Source organism: Dipodomys merriami, unplaced genomic scaffold, assembly GCF_024711535.1.
Source record: "Dipodomys merriami isolate MVZ:Mamm:240054 unplaced genomic scaffold, mDipMer1.0.p SCAF_78, whole genome shotgun sequence".
Taxonomy (NCBI): domain Eukaryota; kingdom Metazoa; phylum Chordata; class Mammalia; order Rodentia; family Heteromyidae; genus Dipodomys; species Dipodomys merriami.
Window position 1 is genome coordinate 3,991,599 of NW_027206379.1, and position 23,661 is coordinate 4,015,259.

General features: G+C 53.5%; 1 protein-coding gene across 2 annotated transcripts; it reads left to right on the forward strand.

Moving 5' to 3' along the window:
- Positions 1-1,953: 1,953 nt before the first annotated feature.
- On the forward strand, positions 1,954-23,101 carry LOC138818689 (tumor necrosis factor receptor superfamily member 26-like). 2 transcript variants are annotated; one of them, XR_011369203.1, is made up of 7 exons: positions 1,954-2,036; positions 5,461-5,542; positions 7,634-7,762; positions 15,123-15,237; positions 17,326-17,417; positions 19,424-19,742; positions 20,799-23,101. XR_011369203.1 is itself a non-coding variant. In XM_070009727.1 (6 exons), exons 1-6 carry the CDS (start codon positions 1,998-2,000, stop codon positions 19,543-19,545), a joined length of 579 nt encoding a protein of 192 aa, XP_069865828.1. In that variant the 5' UTR covers positions 1,954-1,997; the 3' UTR covers positions 19,546-23,101. The 2 variants fall into 2 exon arrangements, 1 of the variants encoding a protein (XP_069865828.1); XM_070009727.1 differs by having other exon boundaries at positions 19,424-23,101.
- Positions 23,102-23,661: the final 560 nt, after the last annotated feature.

Consider the following 23,661-nt stretch of genomic DNA (forward strand, 5'->3'; position numbering starts at 1 on the left):
TTCAAGTCCCAGCACTGGTACAAAAGAGGGGGTGGGGGAAGGCAGAGAGGGAGAGAAGAGAGAGGAAAAGAAGTAGAAGGTCAGTCTGCCTGTGCCTGCTCTTTGAAGTTCATTGGCTCAGAGTAGTCTGGACTCTGGGCTGTGGTTTGGACCGCATGCTCCCTGCTGGCATAAACACCATGCTGTTAGTCCACGATGATCGATGTTTGCCCAGTTCTACTGACTGTAGAAGACACGTTCCCCATTTTTAGTAAGATTATGACACTTAATTTATTCCATAGAAGGGAGAGGCAAGATGGGGCAAGATTAGGCAGATAGGGCAAGGGAGGACCTGGTGAAGAGATTGGGGGTAGGGGGAGGAGGGAGCCAGCCCCTGCAGGTGACATTTCTGCTTCTTCCCAGATACTCTGACCTCAAGGTCCCTGAGGACCCTGGGGCAGACAGCAGAGCCAGGTGCCCCTTCCCTTGCAGTGAGGGGCCCGCAACCCAACCAGATGCCAGACAGCTGAGGCGGCCCGAAAAGGGCAACACAAGAGGGAGCCCGGAGCCTCCCCGGCGCCCTGGTCTGTTGGCCTCCCTCACCTGGAAAGCAGGTGTGCAAGCCCCCTCCCCTCCCCCCCTGCACTCCCCATCTGGAGTTCTAGTTGGGGACTTGTACCAGCTTACCCATAGCCAAGAGGCTTGGCTCCGTGTTCCTGGCACCTCACGCTTCCTTTCTAATAGACCTTGCCTGGGCCCACGCCTACAAACTTGACATCCGGATGCAGGTGTTTCCCTCTAAGGCAGGGGCTCTTCACTTCGGGCCCTCGCCTTCGCTCACAGTGGCAGAGCTTGCCTGAGCAGCAGGCAGACACGCGGAAAGGCAGGGGCTGCCCTGGGGGGAGACACCCTGCTCTGGGGCATCTGTGACGCGGGGTCTGACTTGAAGTGGCCAGACAGGCGACTATCTCGCTCTAACCACTCTGGGTGTGCCGCCGCCGCCGCCACTGTGGCTCAGGGGCTCTGAGGCTGACCTGACCTTTGAACCCGACCCCCACGTTTGGGCATCCCTTTTAGGAAAGCACGCATGCGCCCTGCATTTGAGACCTGGTGCTTATTCTTGAGTGAGGACGCGTCCTACCGCGGCCGTTTGTCCTGGGCCGGGAGGAGACATTCTCGCCGGTGACTGCGTCTCGGGGACTCGTGTCCTCTTTCTAATGTTCTCTAGGACCTTAGAGCCCACTGAGTGTCGGGGCCAGCAGCAAGGCCAGGAGAGAGCTGCTCTGGCTCTTTTCCTCGTGCCAACCCTGCAGCGCCGGAAGGAGTGCCAGGGTTAAAACAGACAGGGCTGGGAAGGTGGCTCAGTGGCAGAGCGTCTGCCTCGCATGCCTGAGGCCCTGGGTTCCATTCCTCAGCACCACATAAGCAGAAAAAAAAGCCGGAAGTGGCGCTGTGGCTCAGGTGGTAGAGCGCTAGCCTTGAGCTGAAGAGCTGAGGGACAGCGTGCAAAGAAGACAGTGCTTCTGAGCTGCTATGCGCTGGCCCCCCCCCCCCCCACGTCTACCCTGCCTCACTTTCCCCACACGACTGGGGTCCCTCATTCAGTGGGGGAGGCACAGGGTGACGCCGAGCCGCTCAGGCCGCCCGAGGCCCCGGCTCCGGTCAGCTCGCCGGCGGCCGGTGGACACCTTCACGACGGCTTGCCGGCAAACCGCACACGGGGGCGCAGCAGGGGAGGTGCGGAGCGGGCACTGGGCAGGCCGCGGTGAGACTGCAGCCTTCCAAACCGGCGTTTGGGTTGCAGGGCGCCCGCCCCAGCCCAGTCCAGCCCCAGCCTCTGCCCCGGCCCCGGCCCCGGCCCCGGCCCCGGCCCGGGCCCCGCCCCAGCGCCCGCCCCCGCCCCCGCCCCCGCCCCGGCCCGGGCCCCGCCCCGGCCCCCGCCCCCGCCCGCCTCTCCCGCGGCCCGCCGAGGAGACCGAGGGCGACACTTTGCTGCACTTGCTCCCGTACGGCCGGCCATGCTCCTGCGTCTGGGGCTGCTTCTGCTGTCCGTGCGGGTGAGCGCGGGGACCGGGCCGGCGCGGGGCGGAGGGCGGGTGAGCGCGGGGACCGGGCCGGCGCGGGGCGGAGGGCGGGTGAGCGCGGGGGCCCGGCCGGTGCGGGGCGGAGGGCAGGTGAGCGCGGGAACCGGGCCGGCGCGGGGCGGAGGGCGGGTGAGCGCGGGGCCCCGGCCGGCGCGGGGCGGAGGGCGGGTGAGCGCGGGGACCGGGCCGGCGCGGGGCGGAGGGCGGGTGAACCCGGGGCCCGGGCCGGCGCGGGGCGGAGGGCGGGTGAACCCGGGGCCCGGGCCGGCGCGGGGCGGAGGAGGGGGATGCGGGCGCGCGGGGCGGAGGGCGGGTGAACCGGGGCCCCGGCCGGCGCGGGGCGGGGGCGGGTGAGCGCGGGGGCCCGGCCGGCGCGGGGCGGAGGAGGGGGATGCGGGCGCGCGGGGCGGAGCCGGACCGTTCGGGGCACTCGCGGTCCCCGCCCGCCTGCCCGGGCTCGTCGTTTTCCTTTGCACCCCGCGTGCGGCCGCTTGCTGCGCGGTGTAAACTCCCCGCAGGAGTGGATCGCCAGGCAGCCGTGCGCTGCCCCACCGGGGGACTTTCGGCCTTTGCGGGTCGCGGGGCCTGACTCCAGGCCCAGGCCCGGGCTCAGGCCCCCAGTCCCCAGCCTCCCAGCCCCCCAGCCCCCCAGTCCTCCAGCTCCAGCTCCCCAACCCCCAGCTCCCCAGCCCCCCAGCTTTCTAGTCCCCCAGCCCCCTAGCCCTCCAGCCCCCCAGCTCCCCAGCCCCCTAGCTCTCCAGCCCCCCAGTCCCCCAGCCCTCCAGCCTCCAGCCCTCCAGCCTCCCAGCCCCCAGCCCTCCAGCCCCCCAGCTCCCCAGCCCCCCAGCCCTCCAGCCCCCCAGCTCCCCAGCCCTCCAGCCCCCAGCCCCCCTGCTCCTCAGCCCCCCCAGCTCTCCAGCCTCCCAGCTCCCCAGCCCCCCTGCTCCCCAGCCCCAGCCCTCCAGCCTCCCAGCTCTCCAGCCCCCCAGCCCTCCAGCCCCCTGCTCCCCAGCCCCAAGCTCCCCAACCCCCCAGCCCTCCAGCCTCCCAGCTCTCTAGCCCCCAACCCCCCAGCCCCCCAGCTCCTCAGCCCCCTAGCTCTCCAGCCCCCCTGCTCCCCAGCCCTCCTGCTCCCCAGCTCCCCAGCCCCCCAGCCCTCCAGCCTCCCAGCTCCCCAGCCCCCCAGACCTCCAGCCCCCTGTTCCCCAGCCCCCAGTCCCCCAGCCCCCCAGCTCCTCAGCCCCCTAGCTCTCCAGCCCCCCAGCTCCCCAGCCCTCCAGCCCCCAGCCCCCCAGCTCCCCAGCCCCCCCAGCTCTCCAGCCTCCCAGCTCCCCCGCCCCCCTGCTCCCCAGCCTCAGCCCTCCAGCCTCCCAGCTCTCCAGCCCCCCAGCCCTCCAGCCCCCTGCTCCCCAGCCCCCAGCCCCCCAACCCCCCAGCCCTCCAGCCTCCCAGCTCTCTAGCCCCCAACCCCCCAGCCCCCCAGCTCCTCAGCCCCCTAGCTCTCCAGCCCCCCTGCTCCCCAGCCCTCCTGCTCCCCAGCCTCCCAGCTCCCCAGCCCCCCAGCCCTCCAGCCTCCCAGCTCTCCAGCTCCCCAGCCCCCCAGACCTCCAGCCCCCTGTTCCCCAGCCCCCAGTCCCCCAGCCCCCCAGCTCCTCAGCCCCCTAGCTCTCCAGCCCCCCAGCTCCCCAGCCCCCCAGCTCCCCAGCCCCCCCAGCTCTCCAGCCTCCCAGCTCCCCAGCCCTCCTGCTCCCCAGCCCCCCAGCCCTCCAGCCTCCCAGCTCCCCAGCCCTCCAGCCTCCCAGCTCCCCAGCCCCCCAGCCCTCCAGCCCCCTGCTCCCCAGCCCCCCAGCCCTCAAGCCCCCCAGCCCCCTGCTCCCCAGCCCCCAAACCCCCAGCCTCCCAGCTCCTCAGCCCCCTAGCTCTCCAGCCCCCCAGCCCTCCAGCCCCCAGCTCCCCAGCCCCCCAGCTCTCCAGCTCCCCAGCCCTCCAGTCCCCCAGCCCTCCAGTCCCCCAGCCCTCCAGTCCCGTTCCCCAGCCCCCCAGCCCTCCAGCCCCCCCAGCTCCAGCTCCCCAGCCCTCCAGACCCCCAGACTTCCAGCTCCCCAGCTCAAGGCCATCGCTCTTCCACAGGAGCCACAGCACTTTGAACCTCGACCCTCAGGGCTCAGCCTCCTGAGCAGCTGGAAGGCAGGCGTGAGCACTGGGGCCTGCTGCCGCTGCCACTTTTCTGTGGTTAATTGGGGATAACTCTCACAGACTTTCCTTCCCAAGCTGGCTTGCTTCGCTTGATTATCCCTTTTTTTTTTTTCTTCCAGTCCTGGGGCTTGAACTCTGGGCCTGGACGCTGTCCCTGAGCTTCTGCTCAAGGCTAGCACTCTACCACTTGAGCCACAGCGCCATTTCTGTTTTTTTCTGTGGTGCTGAGGAATAGAACCCAGGGCTTCATCATGCACTTGAGGCTAACACTCTACCACTGAGCCAGCTTCCCAGCCCATACTTTTTTTTTCTTTTTTTTTTTCGGGGGGGGGGGGTATGTTATCGGGCTTGAACTCTAGGCCTGGGCGCTGTCCCTCAGCTCTTCAGCTGAAGGTGAGTGCTCTACCACTTGAGCCACAGCGCCACTTCTGGTTTTCTGAGTGGTCATTGGAGATAAGACTCTCACATATTTTCATGCCTGGCCTGGCTTTGAACCGTGATCCTCAGATCTCAGCCTCCTGAGTAGCTAGCATGCCAGGCGTGAGCCACTGGCATCCAGCATGTTATAGGAATTTTATCTCCATTTTATTATTTTGTTGATTAAAATATTTTTTCACAGTACAGGAGATAAGACCTAAGACTGTGCACATGCTAGCGAGCACTCAGACGCTTGGCTATACCTCACTCTTAAAACCTTTCAAAGAGGGGCTGGGAAGGTGGCTCAGTGGTAGAGCGCTTGCCTTGCATGCCTGAGGGCTTGGGTTCCATTCCTCAGCACCACATAAGAAAAAAGAAAAAAGCCAGAAGTGGTGCTGTGGCTCAAGTGGTAGAGTGCTAGCCTTGAGCTGAAGAGCTGAGGGACAGCGCCCAGGCCCAGAGTTCAGGCCCCATGACCGGACCCAAAACAAAAACAAAAACAACTTTTCAAAGAGCAAAATTAAAGCTGGTGTGATGCCAGTCTATGGCTCATGCCTGTCATCCTAACTACTCAAGAGGCTGAGATCTGAGGCTCTTGCTTTGAAGCCAGCCAGGGCAGGAAAGTCTGTGAGACTTTATCTCCAATTAACCACCCAAAAGACAGAAGTGGGGCTATATGGCTCAAGTGGTAGAACGAAAAAGGTAAGCAAGAGTCACAGGCCTCAAGTTCAAGCCCCAGTATTAGCATAAAACAGTAATGGCAGTCCCCCCTTTCTGATTCTAGGTTGGGGCAACCAATATAATCCTGTGTGAACAAGATGAGTATTTCTCTGATGATGGCCTCTGCTGTCGACTCTGCCCAGCAGGCAAGTCCAGGGACACTGTACAGAGACCTGGGGCTTGGGGCAGGCCTTCCAACTGGAAAAGGAAACTGCAAACCTTAGCTAGAACAAGCTGGGAGGGAGAAGGGCAGGTTCTTCCCTTTGAATTCTCCCCTCCCCTCCCCTACTGTCCTGGCCCTGGACAGGAAGGGGGTGTGTTTGTCAGAGGCGGGGCCTGGTAGGCCTTGTAGGAGCAGGATGAGAGCAGGGCAGAGGCCCCCTGCCCCCTGGAGACCTGATCAAGTGTCATCCCTGGGGGGGGGTACGTACCTAGACCACTCCTCCTCCCTCCACACCTCTGCACCGTGTCTACATATACACTCTGTGTGAACCCCCCCAACACACCTGTGCATAGGTCACACATCCGAGAGCATGCGTGTGCCTGTAGACAGACACAGGTGCACATGGACCACACCTTTTAGAAATGGTCTAGTCAGATCACCACCTAGTCTCCTGCATGCGTGGGGCATGTGTGGTCATGTGTGGTTAGGTGTGGTCCTGTGTGGTCCTGTGTGGTTAGGTGTGGTCATGTGTGGTTATGTGTGGTTAGGTGTGGTCATGTGTGGTCCTGTGTGGTCAGATGTGGTTAGGTGCACATATCCGTCTTCCTCCACCTCCTCTTGGTCTTCCTCCTTTTCCTCCCTTTCATCTTCCTCATCTTTTTTTTTTTTCAGCCCAGGGATCTTGGACTCAGGGCCTGGGCACTGTACCTGAGTTTGTTTGCCCAAGGCATGGGTCCAAGCACCTGGCCTCCTGCCGCTGCTGCTGCTCCTCCCACTCCTCTTCTTCCTGCTCCCCTCCTCCTCTTCCTCTCCTCCTTCTCCCACTCCTCTACTTCCTTCCTCCTCTTCTTGCCTCTTCTTTTCTCCTACCCTTCTTATCATCATCCCTTCCTTTTCCTGACTCCTCTCCTTTTACTCATCCTCCTCCTCTTCCTGCCTCTCTTTCCTTCTTACACTTGAACTCAGGGCCTGGGCACTTCCCTTAGCTTTTTTTTTTTGGTTGGTCGTGGGGCTTGAACTCTGGGCCTGGGCGCTGTCCCTCAGCTCTTCAGCTCAAGGTGAGCGCTCTACCACTTGAGCTACAGTGCCACTTCCAGTTTTCTGGTGGTTTATTGGAGATAAGAATTTCATGGACTTTCCTGCCGGGGCTGGCTTTGAACCTTGATCCTCAGATCTCAGCCTCCTGAGTAGCTAGGATTACAGGAGTGAGCCACTGGCGCCCAACTCCCTTAGCTCTTTTACCCAAGGCTGGCATTCTACCATTTAAACCACAGCCCTACTTCTGGTTTTTTGCTGATTAATTGGATATAAGAGTCTTATGGGCTGGACACCAGTGACTCACACCTGTAATCTTAGTCAGGAGGCTGAGATCTGAGGATCTCAGTTCAAAGCCAGCCTGGGCAGAAACATCAGGAACGTCTGTGAGACTCTTATCTTCAATTAACCACCAGAAAACCAGAAGTAGTGCGGTAGCTCAAGTGGTAGAGCGCTAGCCTTGAGCTGAAGAGCTGAGGGACAGCGCTCAGGCCCAGAGTTCAAGCCCCATGACCAACCAAAAAAAAAAAAAAAAGTTTTATGGACTTTGCTGCCAGGGCTGGCTTCCAACTGTCAACCTCCAACCTCAGCCTCTCAAGAAGCCAGGATTACAGATGCCCAGCTTAGCTTTTGCTGAACCCTTGTGAGATGAGCCCTGGGACAGGTAGGAGCCTTGGCAGAAACTTCTAGACTTCTGGACCTTGGATGCTCCTCTGTGAAACTGTCGCTGTGGTCAGGAGTGGGTGCGTGGAAGGCAGCGGTGGCCTCCTACGATCTTGGGCACACAGAGGTCGGGCTCAGACCCAGTTGCTCCCTGGCACCACTGGACAGTGCTCAGCATGGAGGCCGTGCGGAGCCCCAGCTCCTGGAGCCACTCAAGACTTGGGCTGGGTACATGTCTAGAAGGTTCCAGGGAGGCTGGAGACCCTGTGCAGAAGTCTGGCCACACGTGTGCTAGGTAGGGACAGGACAGGACAGCCAGCTGGCAGCATGGTGCCCAGCCAGGCCCGGGGCTCAGCATCACGCTCTCGTCTCCTAGGCTTCCGGGTCAGCCAGCCATGCTCGGAGAACCATGGCATGGTGAAGTGTGTTTCTTGTGAGGCTGGGACCTTCATGAAGCATCCCAACGGCCGGAACTCCTGCTTCAAGTGCTGGCAATGCGGGGCTGGTGAGTGTACGCGGCTCGGCTCTGCTCGGCTCAGCAGCCATCTCTGCTGGCACCTGGGGGCCCGCTAGGGGAGGGCCAGGCTCTCCCTGTGGAAGGTCTGTCCACAGGTAAAGGGGGAAACCTTGATTGGAGCCATCTCCTGCAACAAACCGGGGAGACCTCATTACATCAGCCAGCAGGAAGTACGGCAAAATGAAAAACAACACTGAAAGCAAGCTTCCTAGAAAATGAGCTAGAGCGGGGCTCTAGCTCAGATTTTAGCCTCTTGATTAGCTAGGATTACAGGCAGGAGCCACCGGCACCCAGTTTAGGAACTAGTTGTTTTGTATTGTCCCTCCCTACATTTCCTCTTCTTCCTAAGCGATTTATCAGATCCAGATTCCCTTGTTTGAAATGGGCCAGACTCTCCCCTGGGCCTCCAGAGGGTGGCTTGCGGGAGGGCTGTCCTGAGTGTAGCGGAAACCAACACCCTCACGTGGGGTGAGGGTGGAGGCTGCAGGCGGGAGGGGCAGCTGCCTGGACCAGTAGGCGGATGGGTTCCTTCCCTCTCTGAGTCCCCGAGTTTTCCCTGACTTCTGCCAGGATATGAGGGCGTTGAGCTCTGCTCTGGCTACTTCCTGCTGAGTGGGGTGATGCAGGGGGCCCTGACAGCTGCCACAGGGGACGGGGAACGGTGGGACGTTGAAGGGGTCCTGGTGATGCCCTCTGACGTGGATAGCCACGATCATGTGTAGTCTGAATGGATCTAGGTGAGGAAGGTCGGAGCAGGAGGAGTGTGAGCCCACAGGAACCAGCACGGCCGGGAGCCTAGGGCCCCCGGGAGCCAAGACTGACCTACTTTACCGCAGACTTTCCGTTGGCCTGCAAAGACTGTTTTGGCTTTTGTTTTTAAAACCATTTTACCGGGGCTGGGAAGGTGGCTCAGTGGTAGAGCGCTTGCCTTGCATGCTCAAGGCCCTGGGTTCGATTCCTCAGCACCACATAAGCAAAAAGAAAAAAAAAGCCGGAAGTGGTGCTGTGGCTCAAGTGGTAGAGCGCTAGCCTTGAACTGAAGAGCTGAGGGACAGCGCTCAGGCCCCACAACCGGACCCAAAAAAAAAAAAAAAAAAAACCATTTTACCTGTTGGATAAAAAGTCTATTACTGGTTAGTACCATGCTGGTGAGAGAGGTTAAGAATTGTATATTTTTAGAAGCTAGTCCTTCCTGTTTTTAGGTTCATGACACTGTATTTGTTAAATTTGCCACCAGTACATGATTAGCAGCTGCTGTGACTGACAGGTCAGGAAAGAGTCTCTGTGGATAAGACACCTTGTTGTTTTTTTGTTTGGGGGGGGGTCCGGTCATGGAGCCTGAACTCTGGGCCTGGGCGCTGTCCCTCAGCTCTTCAGCTCAAGGCTAGCGCTCTACCACTTGAGCCACAGCGCCACTTCCGGCTTTTTTCTTTTTGCTTATGTGGTGCTGAGGAATCGAACCCAGGGCCTCAGGCATGCAAGGCAAGCGCTCTACCACTGAGCCACCTTCCCAGCCCAAGACACCTTTATTTTATTTATTTGTTTATTTGTTTTTGTCAGTCCTGGGGCTTGAACTCAGGGCCTGGGTGCTGTCCCTGAGCTTCTTTCTCTCAAGGCTATCACTCTACCACTTGAGCCACAGTACCACTTAGGGATTTTGCAGAGTAGTTTATTGGAGTCTCACAGATTTTCCTGCCTGACCCTCTTTATTTTTAACTTAAGCAACGAGGAGATCAATAGAAATAGTTCCCAAGGCTTACCTGGAACTTGTTAAGAATAAGCTAAGTATGACAAGTAAGTCTTTTTTTGTTTTGTTTTGTCAGCTGTGGTTCTTGAACTCTGGGCCTGGGCGCTGTCCTTGAGCTCTTCAGCTCAAGGCTAGCACCACTTCTAGTTTTCTGGTGGTTAATTGGAGATAAGAGTCTCATGGACTATCCTGCCCAGGCTGGCTTTGAACCTCCATCCTCAGATCTCAGCCTCCTGAGTAACTAGGATTACAGGCTTGAGCCACCACCACCTGGCTTGACCAGTAAGTCCTTATAAGAGTCATTTACCCCTCTGTGGGTCTGACTGTAAACACTGGGGAGGATTGAGTCCACAATGACAAAGACTTAAGAGTAGTCAAGTTGAAAGTTATTTCAAAGTTATTTAGTTATTTCCCTCCATACAGCATTGTAGTATACTAATTAAGAGAGATAGAATTGTAGATGACACTAGACCTTTTCTAATATTATTATTATTATTATTTTTTTTTTTTGGTCCAGTCGTGGGGCCTGAACTCTGGGCCTGGGAGCTGTCCCTCAGCTCTTCAGCTCAAGGCTAACGCTCTATCACTTGAGCCACATTTCCGGCTTTTTTCTTTTTGCTTATGTGGTGCTGAGGAATTGAACCCAGGGCCTTATGCATGCAAGGCAAGCACTTTACCACTGAGCCACCTTCCCAGCCCCTCTATTTTTTTATTATTATTACAATTAGGAACCCATAGACAAGCTTGCTTGCTATGGTATTATTAAAGCTATCTGATGGATATATTGTCCTTCTCAGCTTTGTATCCAAAGTGGTTTACATACTTGGGGAGCAGAACTATTAGACAACAAAAATTAGTATTTTAATTTTACATACTTAGTTAAAAGATAACCATTTGAAAAACCTTAAGAAAAACAGACACTTAAATGAATTTTGGCTTAGTTACTGTTTAGTTTTACAACAGTGTATTAATTTTGACCTAGGAAAAAAATATTTAGATCAGTATTTAAGACAACTTTTATTCTCCAAATGCTTTCTTACTTAAATGGAACCATTTTGCATTTCCTCTTTTTTTATGGTTGGTAGTAGGGCTTGAACTCTGGGCTTGGGCGCGGTCCCTCAGCTCTTCAGCTCAAGGCTAGTACTCTACCACTTGAGCCACAGCGCCACGTCCAGTTTTCTAGTGGTTTATTGGAGATAAGAGTCTTACAGACTTTCCTGCCCCGGCTGGCTTTGAACTGCAATCCTCAGATCTCAGCCTACTAGCGAGGATTCAGGTGTGAGCCACTGGTGCCAGGCAATTTCCTCAAATTTTAAAAAGTCTTTTTAAAATTTTTTGGTCTTTATATTTCTTTAACTTTTTACTTACTGATTGTTTTTAAATTTGTATTTTGAAATAACTCATAAAACTTTTTAACTCAGTGGGGGCTGGGAAGGCGGCTCAGTGATACATTGCTGGCCTTGCATGCATGAGGCCCTGGGTTTGATTCCTGAACACCACGTAAGCAGAAAAAGCCGGAAGTGGCACTGTGGCTCAAGTGGTAGAGCACTAGCTTGAGCTGAAGAGCTGAGTAACAGCGCCCAGGCCCAGGGTTCAGGCCCCAAAACCAACAACAACAAAGAAAAAAACCTTTTGAACTCAAATAACAGGTTTTTATTTAAAGAAAATACTCTGTATCTATGAAGAAAAGTAATTTTAAATTTTAAAATAAATGTAATAACCCTCCCGTTTATTCTTTTAACTCTTTCCTCATATGACTGTTGGTAACAAGCAGTACAGATAATAGTTAAAATTGAAGTCAAAAAGCAAATACTTTCAGGAAATATCAGTACCAGGAAATATCAGTATGCAAGACAGAGGCACTTTTGTTTGGCAAAAAAGACTGATATTGGGCTGGGAAGGTGGCTCAGTGGTAGAGTGCTTGCCTCCCGTGCATGAGGCCCTGGGTTCAATTCCTCAGCACCATATAAACAGAAAAAGCCAGAAATGTCACTGCGGCTCAAATGGTAGAGCGCTAGCGTTTAGCTGAAGATCTGAGGGACAGCGCCCAGGCCCAGAGTTCAAGCTCCATGACCAACAAAAAAAAAAAAAAAAGAAAGAAAAGAAAAGACTGATTTTTCTCACAAAGCCAGCCTGGCTACAAAAGTACATTAGACTCTTATCTCTAATAACTCAATTTAAAAAAAAGCAAAAAAACAGAAGTGGCACTGTGGCTCAAGCTGTAGAGCACTAGCCTTGAGCAAAAGAGGCTCAGGGACAGCGCCCAGACCCTGAGTTCAAAGCCCTACAAAAAACTTCTTATCTGCCAAACTTTTTTTTTTTTAATTTATATTTTTTTTATTGTGAAAATACTGTACAGAGGGGTTACATTACATGGGCAAGATCTGCCAAACTTTTGATGTTTGTACTATCCTTCCAGAAAAAAACAAATACACCCCTACCCGGAAACATGTTTATCCTTGAGATAGTGCTTTCTACTGGGGGGAGCAAATCTTTTGTTTGAGCCTTCCTCTGTTTCCAGAACCCATTGTGTTCTCTGGCAGGCCAAGCAAGGTGCAGAAAGCTCCTCTTCCTCTTTTCTTCTTTGTTCTTATATTGCAGCTTGTGAATAAGTACAAGATAAGGCAAGCTTAATAGTGGCTCTCTCTCTCTCTCTCTCTCTCTCTCTCTCTCTCTCTCTCTCTCTCTCTCTCTCTCTCTCTCTCTCTCTCTCTCTCTCTCTCTCGGCCTGGGCGCTGTCCCTCAGCTCTTCAGCTCAAGGCTAGCGCTCTACCACTTGAGCCACAGCACCACTTCCGGCTTTTTTTCTTTTTGCTTATGTGGTGCTGAGGAATTGAACCCAGGGCTTCATGTATGCTAGGCCAGCACTCTACCACTGAGCCACCTTCCCAGCCCCTTATACTACCTTTAGTTGTCTTCTGCCCCACGTACTGGGTATACCAAGACGATGTGCAGTGGGATGAACTCTTGGCTCTGCAGTGAAGGACGGAAGACCACCAGCACCAGCCGGCCCCGCTGCAGGGGCGCAGAGCTCATTCACCATAGAGGAAGGGCATCAAGGAGAATGAGCAGCACTGGCCGGGAAGCCTGAGGTTCACGGTTAGGGACAGGATGTTTTGTACCGGACAGGCACATACACCCTTTCCTTTTTCCTTCAGGCAGTTTCTCAGATCATGATTGGTTTAAAACAAAGAGGACCAGGGCAGTCGCCACCGTGGGGGAAGGGGCTGAGCTGGCCTGGATCAGGTGGCTGCTTTCCCTCAGTAATTAGTTGGACATAATCTCACGGCATTGCTGCCCAGGTCGACTCCAAACTATGATGCTCAGATCTCAGCCTTTTGAGTAGCTAGGATTATAGGCATGAGCCACCAGACAGAGATGACAAGTTTTTGTTTTGTTTTTTTGCCAGACCTGGGGCTTGAACTCAGGCCTGGGCGCTGTCCCTGAGCTGCTTTCGCTCAAGGCTGGAGCCACAGCGCCACTTCCAGCTTTTTCTGTGTATGTGGTACTGAGGAATTGAATCCAGGGCTTCATGCATGCTAGGCCAGCACTCTACCACTGAGCCACCTTCCCAGCCTGACAACAAAATTTTAAATGTAATTTATAAAGTTTTTTTTAATTTTTCCCATTTGTCAAAAGCTCAGCTACGTTGGGCTGAGGGTAGCAAAGGAAGTAGAGGAGCTCTGCACTGGCTCAAGTCTGCAGCCGGGTGACTCGGTGTCTCCCAGAGGCCGGCACTCCCCTGGGAGAGCCTCAGGCTCAGCCAACTCCTCCGGAAAGTCCCAGCGGCATCTCCTTGATTTAGCTGAGGCATAGAACCGGATGGCATGCTTCCATTCCCTGGCGTGAAGGCAGAATCAGTGGGGAATCCGCTCCGGGCTGAGATGGCTGGACCAGTGGACAGCAGAGGCCGCCAGAGTGGTGACTCTTCAATCTGTGAACACTGTGGCCTCAAATCCCAAATAGTGGGTAGTTAACTGTGTACTCTAGAAACTTCCGGCTTAGAGCGGGACCTCTGCTGATTCTATCCATCCCCACCTTCAAGGTTGGTGCCTTGAAGTCCAAAGAAGAAAAAGAATAAGAAGGAACCAAGAGTCTGATGTTAAGGTAGCAAAGAAATTACAGAAGTTATAAAATTCACAAGCCACGAGGATGTATGTGATGCAAGGCATGTGCATTACAAAAATCGGCTGGATGGCAGTGGCCGTCTCCTGTAATCCTAGCTACTGAAGAGGCTGAGGTCCCAAGGATCATGGTTTGAGATCGATCTGGGAAAGAAAAGTCTGTGAGACTTTGCTTTTAGCAAGAGCAAAGATGGAGGCATGACTCAAGTAGCAGAATGCCAGCCAAGCAAGCAAGCTGAGCAAGCGCAAGTTTAAATCTTTTTTTTTGGTCCGGTAGTGGGGCCTGAACTCTGGGCCTGGGCGCTGTCCCTCAGTTCTTCAGCTCAAGGCTAGCGCTCTACCACTTGAGCCACAGCGCCACTTCCGGTATTTTTCTTTTTGCTTATGTGGTGCTGAGGATTGAACCCAGGGCCTCAGGCATGCAAGGCAAGCGCTCTGCCACTGAGCCACCTTCCCAGCCCAAGTTTAAATCTTAATATGGTTAAAAAGAAAAGAATTACAAGCTTCTGTTTATCCAGAAGAGGACACTGAAACTTGTAATAGTCTCTTGCAAAGTAGAAAATATTTATGATATGTACAATTCATATACTGTCAGTGTCCAGTCAGTAAGAAAAGGCTAAGGGGCTGGGATGTGGCTCCGGACAGAGCTCTTGCCTAATGTGTGTGAGGCCCTGGGTTCCGTCCACCGCACTGCAAAAAGAGAAACGAAAAGATGGGCACTGGTGGCTCACATCTGTAATCCTAGCTACTCAGAAGGCTGAGATCTGAGGATCCCAGTTCAAAGCTGGCCCAGGTAGGAAGTTCATGAGACTCTTACCTCCAATAAACCACCAGAAAACTGGAAGTGGCACTGTGATTCAAGAGGTAGAGCGCTAGCCTTGAGCTGAAGAGCTTAGGGACAGTGCCAAGGCCCAGAGTTCAAGCCCCATGACAAAAAAGAAAGAAAGAAAGAAACAGAGAAACAAAGAAGCTGGGTGCTGGTGGCCTATGCCTGTAAACCTAGCTACTCAGGAGGCTGAGATCTGAGGATCATAGTTTGAAGCCAGCCTAGGCAGAAAAGTCCATTAGACTCACCCTTCCAGTTAACCACCAAGAAACAGGAAGTAGAGCTGTGGCTCAAGTAGTAGAGCACCAACCTTGACTGATAAAATCTAAGGGATAGCACTCAGACCCTGAGTTCAAGCCCCAGGACCAGCACACACCCACACCTACCACATTAGTGGTGGTGTTTTCTTGTGAGAAAAATGATTAAAAAAAAAAAAGCCTTGGGGATATTTCCTCTTCCTCGCCCAGTCCAAATTTCTCTGCAGACACCCCAGATCACAGGGAAGGGGGTCTGATTGTTCCCTTTTCTTGACCCTTGTGCTCACAGACCAGGTGAGGGGTGATTTGGTGCCAGGAGGAAGAGCCAGTGAAGCCCGGGGCAGTGTGCAGCCTGGGGACTGGCGCTCAGCCTTCGGCTTCCTCTCATTAACAGACCAGGAGACGGTAGCTGCATGCAACCAGACGGCCAACCAGCAGTGCCAGTGCAGGAGCGGCTACTTCTGCCCCCAGGATGAGCACTGTCCAGAGCACTGTTTCCGGTGTAGCAGGTGCCAGCCGGGGCTGGGGGGAGGAGGGGTGGTTTGCTTGGCAATAGCCTTGGTTTCCCTGTGTATAAAATGGGGTTAGGAAGTGGTGCTGTGGCTCAAGCGGTAGAGCGCTGGCCTTGAGCTGAAGAGCTCAGGGACAGTGAATAGCACAGAGTTCAAGCCCCATGACTGACCAAAAAAACAAAAAAAAAAACCAAAAAACTAAAGTGGGTAGCAGCTGCCCCATCAACACAATATCAAACACATTGCCTGGATGTCTCCTCCTGGCGGTCTGCCTGGAATCAGTGCTCCTCCATTCACTTATTCAACAAATAATTCACAAGTCTCTCTGTGGCCTGCAGGTGGCACTGTAGACTCGAGTGCCCGTGGTGTGGCGCCCACAGGCCGTGCAAGACCTGCTAGCAGCAAGACTGTGGCCATGCTAACTTCTGCAGACTCAGCTGTCGGTCTGAGCATATGGTGGGGGGTGGGGGGGGGTGGGGGGGTGGGGGGTGGGGGGTGGGGGGTGGGGGGGTGGGGGGGCGGCGAGCTGACACAGACTATGGGAAGTAGAAGGGCTTGGTTCACACCGGTGGGCTACAGAGGGAGAACTCCCAAAGACTCTGAGCCCCGTCAGAGTTGAGGTCAGGCTCATACACCCAAGGTGGGGGATGTTACAAGTGGGTGATGCAGAAAATACAGAGAAACTCCATTTTTTTTTTTTTTTTTTGTCGGTTGTGGGGCTTGAACTCTGGGCCTGGGCGCTGTCCCTCAGCTCTTCAGCTCAAGGCGAGCGCTCTACCACTTGAGCTACAGCGCCACTTCTGGTTTTCTGGTGGTTTATTGGAGATAGGAGTCTCACAGTCTCTCCTGCCCGGGCTGGCTTTGAACCGCGAGCCTCAGATCTCAGCCTCCTGAGTAGCTTACAGGCGTGAGCCACCAGCGCCCGGCGCAAAACTCCATTTTTTTAGGAGACCTAAAAGGGAACTTTGGGGGTCCCTTGGGAAAAGGAACTTTACAAAAGATGCCCTTCCCCTCAAGAGAGAGTACCAGACAGAGGTGCAAAATGGATGACTATGCACATTTAATTTACAATTTATTACAAAAGAGGTGTGGGGCTGGGGGACGGTGGCTCATATTTGTCATCCTAGCTACTTAGGAGATCTGAGGATCGCCGTTCAAAGCCAGCCCAGGCAGGAAAGTCCATGAGACTCTTATCTCAGATTAACCACCAGAAAACCAGAAGTGGCGCTGTGGCTCAAAGTGGCAGAGCATTAGCCTTGAGCAAAAGAAGTTAAGGGACGGCGCCCAGGCCCTGAGTTCAAGCCCCAGGACTGGCAAAAAACAAACAAAACAAAAAAACCCTCAAAAACATAAACCCCACACTATTTCCAGTTAAGGTGAAATTCTGAGGTTTCAGAGGCTTGAATTGGGGAAGCTTCCTTCTTCCCTTCCTTCCTTCACCCATTCCTTTCTGTCTCTATCTGTGTCTCTCTCTGTCTGCCTGCCTATCTGTATGTCTTTGTGTCTGTCTGTCTGTCTCTCTTGAATGTTTCTATGGGATGTACCCATACCGGGGCTTGAACTCGGGGCTTCATGCTCTCCCTCGAGCTTTTTTTGCTCCTGGCTGGCTCTTTGGGACTGGCGCCACACCTCTAGCTCCACGGAGGAACATTTATAGTGAGAAAGTGACTTGTAGCTTGCATTTGTGAGACATGTCCCAAACTCAGGACCACAACTCAGAACCTGACATGTTGGAGGGAAGGCCTGCAGGCAAGTCCACCTTGGTCCCCTGGACACAGGCCTCTCCTCAGCTCCGGCGACCGGCTTCCTGTGAGGGCTGAGCTTGGGCTGATCTCCCCATTGGTGGAAGGGTAGCAGGCCATCTTCCTAGCAGATACTCTCTATCCAGGAGGGAAGAGAGACCGGCTTCTCCTCTAAATATCACAGGCGACTCCCAGGCTTCGCTGGTATTAGGCCAGAAAGGGGAGGGGGGGTGAGAAGGGGAGTCCTGGGCAAGGCTGGCTCCTCCCATCCCTGCCCCTTGGGATGGTGGTGGGGACGCTTGCTGCCGGGCCGGGGAGAAATAATGCTCAGGTGTTCTCGCAGTTGCCCTCATGGTATTCTTCGACCGTGCAATGCCACAGAGGACTCGGTGTGTGCGTCGCCCCCTCCACAGCCTGGCTCTCACTGCACTCTGGGTGAGTTCCGCTTAATTGTCTGTCACTGCTCAGCACTGCCGCTGTGAGCAAAACATAAGAACGTGCGAGGTCACGTGCCAAGGAAATGTCATAAAAACAGGAGAGATGGTTGGACTTGGTCGGTGGCAGGACTTCTGAGATCTCTGTCTCATAGTAAACAAATGGCTGGGCTCCAGCTTCGCTTCCTGCTCTGGGAGCTGGGGATTTGGACTTGGTGTGTGTGGCAGCCTGAGTCTCCTTTGTGGTATGTCTGAACTCTCAGGGCTCAAGTGTTCTGCCACACTACTGTCTGGCACTGCTCATTTCAAATCAGCTTCTGCCTAAAAAAAAAAAAAAAATTGATTTAGCCAGGCGCTGGTGGCTCACGCCTGTAATCCTAGCTACTCAGGAGGCTGAGATCTGAGGATCAAGGTTCAAAGCCAGCTGGGGCAGGAAAGACTGCAAGACTCCTATCTCCAATAAACTACTAGAAAACTGGAAGTGGCGCTGTGGCTCAAGTGGTAGAGCACTTGCCTTGAGCTGAAGAGCTGAGGGACAGCGCCCAGGCCCTGAGTTCAAGCCCCACAACCACCAAAAAAAAAATTGATTTAGTTTGACACCATGTGGCTCATGCCTGAAATTCCAGCTACCCAGGAAGCTGAGAATTGAGTATGGTTTGAAGCCATCCCAGGCAGACAAATCTGTCAGACTTTTTTTTTTGGTTGGTCGTGGGGCCTGAACTCTGGGCCTGGGCGCTGTCCCTCAGCTCTTCAGCTCAAGGCTAGCGCTCTACCACTTAAGGTACAGTGCCACTTCCAGCTTATTCTGCTTATGTGGTGCTAAGGAATGGAACCCAGGGCTTCATGCATGCAAGGCAAGCGCTCTACCACTGAACTACCTTCCCAGCTCAGTTGGAAGTGGAGCTGTAGCTCAAGTGGTAGAGCACCTGTCTTGAGCAAAAAGTCAGGCAAGAGTACAGGGTCCTGATTTCAAGTCCGAATGTGTGTGCACCCATGTGCACACATACACACAATCTTATTAGAATAACAAGCTAACATTTGAATTTTTTTTGGGGGGGGGGCCTGGGCGCTGTCCCTCAGCTCTTCAGCTCAAGGCTAGCGCTCTACCACTTGAGCCACAGCGCCACTTCCGGCTTTTTTCTTCTTGCTTATGTGGTGCTGAGGAATTGAACCCAGGGCCTCAGGCATGCAAGGCAAGCGCTCAACCACTGAGCCACCTTCCCAGCCCACAAGCTAACATTTGAGTACCAAAGTAAAAAAAAAAATGGAAGCGTCTCACCTGAGAATAAAGCTCGGCTGCTCGGTGACGGCGTGTAGGGCAGATCTGTTCCTCTGGCCTGTTGCTGTGAGGCTGCTGTCACTGGGGCTTCATGCTCTCCCTCGAGCTTTTTTTGCTCCTGGCTGGCTCTTTGGGACTGGCGCCACACCTCTAGCTCCACGGAGGAACATTTATAGTGAGAAAGTGACTTGTAGCTTGCATTTGTGAGACATGTCCCAAACTCAGGACCACAACTCACTGTCACTGGTGTGTCCCCGTGCTGTGCTCATGCTGTGATTTCACAAGGAGGAAAGCCAGGACCCCTGCATGGGAGATACCTGTCCTGAGAGGTCATGGCGGCCTGGCTTTGTCCCGGGAAGGACCTGTGCATCCTCTCGACCGCCCAGTCCCCCGCCTTTCTTGGCTGGCCCACAGTAGACTTTATAGCTGGGACACGGCAGCAGAGCCCCCTGCTACTGTTCTGGAGAGGCCCTGGCAGCATCCCATGACCTCTGAACTTTAAGGCGGTAACAGGGAGCAGAGACTTCCTGTGACATGCCACTCTGGTAGGGACAGCCATGCTCAATTCAGTGCATGTGTGTACTGGTATGTGTGTGTGTGCATGCATGTGTGCCAGTACTGGGGCTTGAATGCAGGACCAGGGTGCTGTCTGTAGTGTTTTCACTCAGGGCATGAGACCACCAGTGCCCGGCTCAATGCAGTCTTAACACTATTCTGCTTCTTTCTAGGACTCCCAACTTGGGCCATGGTGGTTACCTTCATCATCTGCATCTTCTTCCTTGCTTGTTACCTTGTTAAAAGATTCCAGTGTGGGCTGGGAAGGTGGCTCAGTGGCAGAGCGCTTGCATGAGACCCTGGGTTCGATTCCTCAGCACCATATAAGCAACAAGAAAAAAGCCGACTGTGGCTCAAGTGGTAGAGCGCTCCCCTTGCGCTGAAGAGCTGAAGGACAGCGCCCAGGCCCAGAGTTCAGGCCCCACGACCGGACCCCCCAAAAAAAAGATTCAGGTGTGACCCTTCAGGTGGACTGGTGCTGAACCAGAAGAAGTAAGTGAGAGCTGGATGGGCCTGCTTGTGGGTCAGAAACGGCCCCGTTTTACTGGGCTTACTGTTTGCCTCCCGTGGAACTCCTGTGCCTCGGTCCGTAGTCCTGGGTCAGCTACTGCCTGACGGGGCCTGACGGCTGCAGGGCCTCATCAGCGGACCACAGGGACAGTGCGCAGTGCACAGCAGGCCCCCGTGGGAAGAGGGGGTCTGGCTGAGGGGCTCCTGTGCTCCCCAGAGGTTGGGCATGTGACAACAAGGTCTGGAAATACCAGGGTGTTTGTATGCCACACGACTCACACTGTGCAGCCTCTTTTGCTGTGAGTTCAAGGCCCTCCCTCTTCCTCAGAGAGGTCACCGCGTAGTCTCATTTCCTGTTGTTTCTGATTTCAGAAGCAGCAGTGAGGCTGATTATCCAGTAAGTACTTCGCTGGCATTGGGTGGACCCTCCCTGGGGCAGCTGGAGGTGTCTTGGGTGCTGAGTGCTCAGGCCTCGGGGCAGTAGCGATGCAGGGGTCTGGGAAGGGGGTGAGGGACTACACGGGCTCTCGAGCCTGCACCCTGACTTTACGATAGTTTATTGGAGCTGTGGAGTCAATACTGGAAGAAGACTGGTAGTTTGGTGGTCTAGAATACTGAGTACAGTCAGGCGCCGGTGGCTCACACCTGTCATCCTAGCTACTCAGGAGGCTGAGATCTGAGGATCACGGTTCAAAGCCAGCTCGGGCAGGAAAGTCTGTGAGACTCTTATCTCCAATGAACCACCAGAAAACAGGAACTGGTGCTGTGGCTAGCCTTGAGCTGAAGAGCTGAGGTAAAGCACCCAGGCCCAGAGTTCAAGCCCTGTGACTAACAAAAACAAAAAAAGAAGTGGAAACTGAGGCACAAGGGATCAAAGGGCTTTATAAGATGGTCCTGGTAAGACACTGTAAGAGAGAACCACGGACAGAGAGTTTAAACACCAGAAATGGGCAGCCCCAGACCCTGTACCCGATGTGGGCTACAGCATGAGGCTCTTGGTGGCCCAGCTCCCATTGCTCTGTGATTTTCTGACGTTAGGAACCACATGGAGGACCCTGGGGAGCGTGGAGGACTGACGTGGAGCCAGCCTCCTGAAGAATGTAACGATACCTTTATTGTGGAAGAGTTGGCCTAGTGGGATTCTTGGCAAAAGAAGCTCCACAGAGGCCAGCAATCCTCTACTCTAGAGGCCGAGATCTGAGGATCCTGGCTCAGAGTCAGCCTGGGCATGGGACTTCTTTTTTTCTTTTGTCATGGGGCTTGAACTCTAGGCCTGAGTGCTGTCGCTGAGCTTTTCTGCTCAAGGCTAGCACAGTACCACTTTGAGTCACATCTCGTGCCAAAACCCAGGAGGGGACAGCGTCAGAGTCACTGGATCCCCTCCGCTTCTCTGTCCGAGGGGCCATCCGCGTCTTGGCCCTGCTCCCAAACTGTCAAAGGAACCTCATGTCGGATGTCTGGCCTTTACCATTGCTGGCTGTGCATTCATTACCCCTCTCCTGTCTCTTGTCTATGTCTGTTGAGTGACTCCTCCCCACGAGGCCCCTCTGTCTGTCTGTCTGTCTGTCTGTCTCTCTCTCTCTCTTTCAATGTGGCACCACACCAGAGGGATCCCCTGTGCCTTTTGGCCAATCTCTTCCTGTTTCAGAGATGCCTGAATTGAGAATTTCACTCTCAGCCAGAAAGACCTCCGTGGCCTTCTACCTGTTGCTTCCTTCTCCCTCAGTCTGAGCAGACTCCCTCTGGGTCCTCCAGACTCCTCTCAGGACTCCACAAAGCCAAAATGCCTTACTTTTATTTCAGCAATTTCTGTCAATGCAGTGGTAAACAGTCAGATACATGCACTCTTTCTTTCCTCTCCTTGCTCATCCTTTTGTCTGTCCTCTCTAAGCAAACTCTCTCTGTCCACCTTCACCCCGGTGCTGGCGAGGCCTGGGTGGCTGAAACAGGCGTAAGCCTCCCAGGCATCTCCTCCTGAAAGGTAACTTTCCTTGTCTTGTAGCAGTTCAGTCTGTCTTTTTCTCTCTCCTTTCCCTCCCTCCATTTGAGAGCACCCACACTCTGTTAGAGTGTACCTCTTTCCTTTCTGTCTTGTCTGCTTTTTCTCTGCTTGCTTGCTTACTTAATAAAGTTGTACCAAGTTTTTCTACCATCGTGACTTGACCAGAGATTCGCCGTATTGGTCATGTGGTAGGTTTTCATGCAACCCCCATTCCTTTTTTTTTTTGGTCTGTCATGGGGTTTGAACTCTGGGCCTGGGTACTGGCTCTGAGCTCTTCAGCTCAAGTTTAGTACTCTACCACTTGAGCCACAGTGCCACTTCCAGTTTTTCTGGTGGTTTATTGGAGATAAGAGTCTTATAGACTTTCCTGCTGGCTTTGAACTGCGATCCTCAGATCTTAGCCTCCTGAGTAGCTAAGATTACAGGCATGAGCCACTGACTCCTGCCTTTTTTTCCCCCCCTGGTTATGGGGCTTGAACTCAGGGCCTGGGTGCTATCTATGAGATTTTCTGCTCAAGGCTAACATTCTACCACATGAGCCACAACACCACTTTCAGTTTTTTCAAGGTATGTGGTACTGAGGAATTTTACCCAGGGCTTCATGCACGCTAGGCAAGCACTCTACCACTTAAGCCACAGCACCACTTCTGGTTTTTTTCTGTTTATGTGGTACTGAAGAGTGGGACCCAGGGCTTCATGCATGCATGCTACCCAGACACTCTACCACTAAGCCACATTCCCAGCCCCAACCCCTATTCTTCCACCAAGCTTACCAAAATTGTTTTAAAGGTTTTCTGTTCTGGTTAATCAGTGTTTGTTTAAGTATGAAGATTCTGTTACATTCTGTCTGTTGGCAAAAATTTTGTGATGATTTTTGCTTGTATTTTGTTTTGTGTTACCTGTTTCTTTAGCATTGACCATGTGGTTTTATAATGCTATGAGCAAAAACATCTTTTGCCACTGGAATTTCAGAAAACTTACAGTTGACTCCCATTTTTTTTTTTGCCAGTCCTAGGGCTTGAACTCAGGGCCTGGGCACTGTCCCTGAGCTTCATTTGCTCAGGACTAGCACTCTACCACTTGAGCCACAGTACCACTTCTGCCTTTTCAGTTTATGTGGTGCTGAAGAATCAAACCCAAGGCTTCATGTATGCTAGGCAAGCACTCTGCCACTAGGCCACATTTCCAGCTTGACTTTCACTTTTAAAACCTAAGTGTGCCTTAAAACTTTGGTGCCCCATCTGAGGAAAGCTAGGAGGAGGACACAGAACCAGAGGAAAACAGGTGGAAAAATACAACAGAGGGGCCCGTCAACTGCACTGGACGTGGGTGAAAATGAACTATGCAATTCAAGGGCAGTGATGGGAGGGAGGAAGTGAGAGGGAAAGAGGGAACAGCTGACAATAAGCAAAAGGAAAGAAATGTACATAGCTCCCAATGTGGAAGAAACAGTTTTATTGTTAAAGATCATGGAGTTCATAAGCTTTGGAGATTAAGATAATGATGAGTATCATTGTAAAGGTTAAAAGGTGCTTGTGACTTGAGCTAAGTATATCACAGTACTGTGAAATTTATGTAATCAATCTCAATAAAGAAATATTTGGAGGAAAAAAAGTGTGTGTGAACATGTTACCTCACTTTAATACATAAAAACCATCGTGGGTGAGAAAAGCTCCTTTCTACTCAGGTGCTTCTGTCATATATTAATTTTTTTTAGATACTGAAATATCCTGAAATTACTTGGTTTTTGGCTTCAATTTAACTACTTAACTGGCCACGCAAGCCAAAGGTGGGAAAGGGGCAGTTTTAAACTCAAACCACAAAGAAGTTCAACAGATTTGGGTATAAGCAAATGTGTTTAAGAGCTATGATTAGGAAATATAAAGAAAGAGAAAGGAA